The sequence below is a fragment of the Monodon monoceros genome, unplaced genomic scaffold (assembly GCF_005190385.1).
Source record: "Monodon monoceros isolate NGI ecotype Baffin Bay Population unplaced genomic scaffold, NGI_Narwhal_1 Super_Scaffold_12, whole genome shotgun sequence".
Taxonomy (NCBI): domain Eukaryota; kingdom Metazoa; phylum Chordata; class Mammalia; order Artiodactyla; family Monodontidae; genus Monodon; species Monodon monoceros.
Window position 1 is genome coordinate 118,191,075 of NW_021703768.1, and position 1,355 is coordinate 118,192,429.

The following is a 1,355-nucleotide window of genomic DNA, read 5'->3' on the forward strand; positions in this document are numbered from 1 at the left end:
TTGGATGGGACACCACTTTTGCTATAAAGCATTTAGAGAGCATATATACATGTACTTTCTTGAAATTTTTTTAAAATGGCCCTCAGGTTGATAATACTTACATCTCAGAAGTTAAAAAACAAATTGTCATTCCACCAGATGCTTATTAAATACTCTTTTCGTGCCAAACGGAAAAGCACGATCAGTTGTTCAAAATGCCTATGTTTAATTTTTTTTTCTCAGTCATCCATCATAAATACACTTTAGGCAAATCTAAGAGTAATCTGACCTATTAACCTACATTTTTTGTCCACTTTTAGCCAATATAAGCATATACAGTGTTGAAATATTAATTGCAAATGTCAAAACAGAAAATGAATTATATGTGTAAGTTTTATTTGAGTACTAAGCCCCTACAGGATGATACACCTTAAAATGGTACATATTAAAACATTTTTAGTTATCCACTTCATTAACCACAGACAAAGCTGCTTTAGGAGTATTATAAAGAATATTCCCTGACTATATTCAATAGGGTAAATTATAATATTGGTGGTTCAGAACTCTCTCTACATTGCTTTTGGATAGAGAATTTGAAATGACTACCTTAAATAAACCTATTTGCAATCATCATTAAAAGATAATGCATTTATTTTTACTCACCTATTAGAAAAAGAAAGAGGCATTAATACTGGATTGAAAAGGTAGGAAGCAGATGAAAAAAGAACATGCAGGGTTAACTAGACAGAAAGTAAAATCAAGATATAAACAAAATACTATATCAACTCAAGAGCCTGGACTTAAAAGAAAGCATTCGTAGCCAGACAACTTTCTGATTCTTCTGTTAATGAAACCTACGCTATTCTTGCAATTGCCTTTTTGCACTAGTCCTGCCCAGTGTCTTCAACCAGACCACTAGGGAGAATCGGCTTCAAGACGTTAAACTCATTTAACCCGGAGCCTCCCGTCAGACACACCTCGTACTGGTAGCTCTGGGATAGGGTCCCCGTGCCGCTGACGTCCACCAGGTGGCCCGGAAAGGGGCCCTCGGGCACCGAGCAGCGACCCACCGAAGTCGCCCCGCCCCTCCTGCACAGCCGCACCGCGACGAACACCAGCACCGAGCAGAGGAAGAGCGACGACACCGACGCCAAGGCGACCACCAGGTAGGCGGTGAGAGGAGCGGTCGGGGCCGCGTCCGCCTCTTCCGCTTCCGGGGCCGGCAGGTAGGGCCGCGAGAAGCCGTCCAGCAGCAGCACGTGCAGCGTGACGCTGGCCGAGCGCGGCGGCTCGCCGTTGTCCTTGACCAGCACCAGCAGCAGCCTGTGCTTGGCCGCGTCGCGCTCGCTCAGCAGCCGGGCCGTGCGCACCTCGCC

General features: G+C 44.7%; 3 protein-coding genes across 4 annotated transcripts in view; 2 read left to right on the forward strand and 1 right to left on the reverse strand.

Annotated features, from left to right (window-relative positions):
- Nucleotides 1–1,355, forward strand: part of LOC114891615 (protocadherin gamma-C4) — a 123,567-nt gene that overhangs the window by 9,867 nt on the left and 112,345 nt on the right. The window lies entirely within an intron of this gene.
- The window catches only part of LOC114891616 (protocadherin gamma-A2-like), a 33,758-nt gene that overhangs the window by 2,481 nt on the left and 29,922 nt on the right, over nucleotides 1–1,355 (forward strand). The gene's annotated exons all lie outside the window — the stretch shown is intronic.
- The window catches only part of LOC114891680 (protocadherin beta-13-like), an 18,482-nt gene continuing 17,990 nt past the window's right edge, over nucleotides 864–1,355 (reverse strand). The window contains 1 exon segment of the mRNA XM_029215901.1: nucleotides 864–1,349. Coding sequence (XP_029071734.1) covers nucleotides 864–1,349 — 486 coding nt within the window.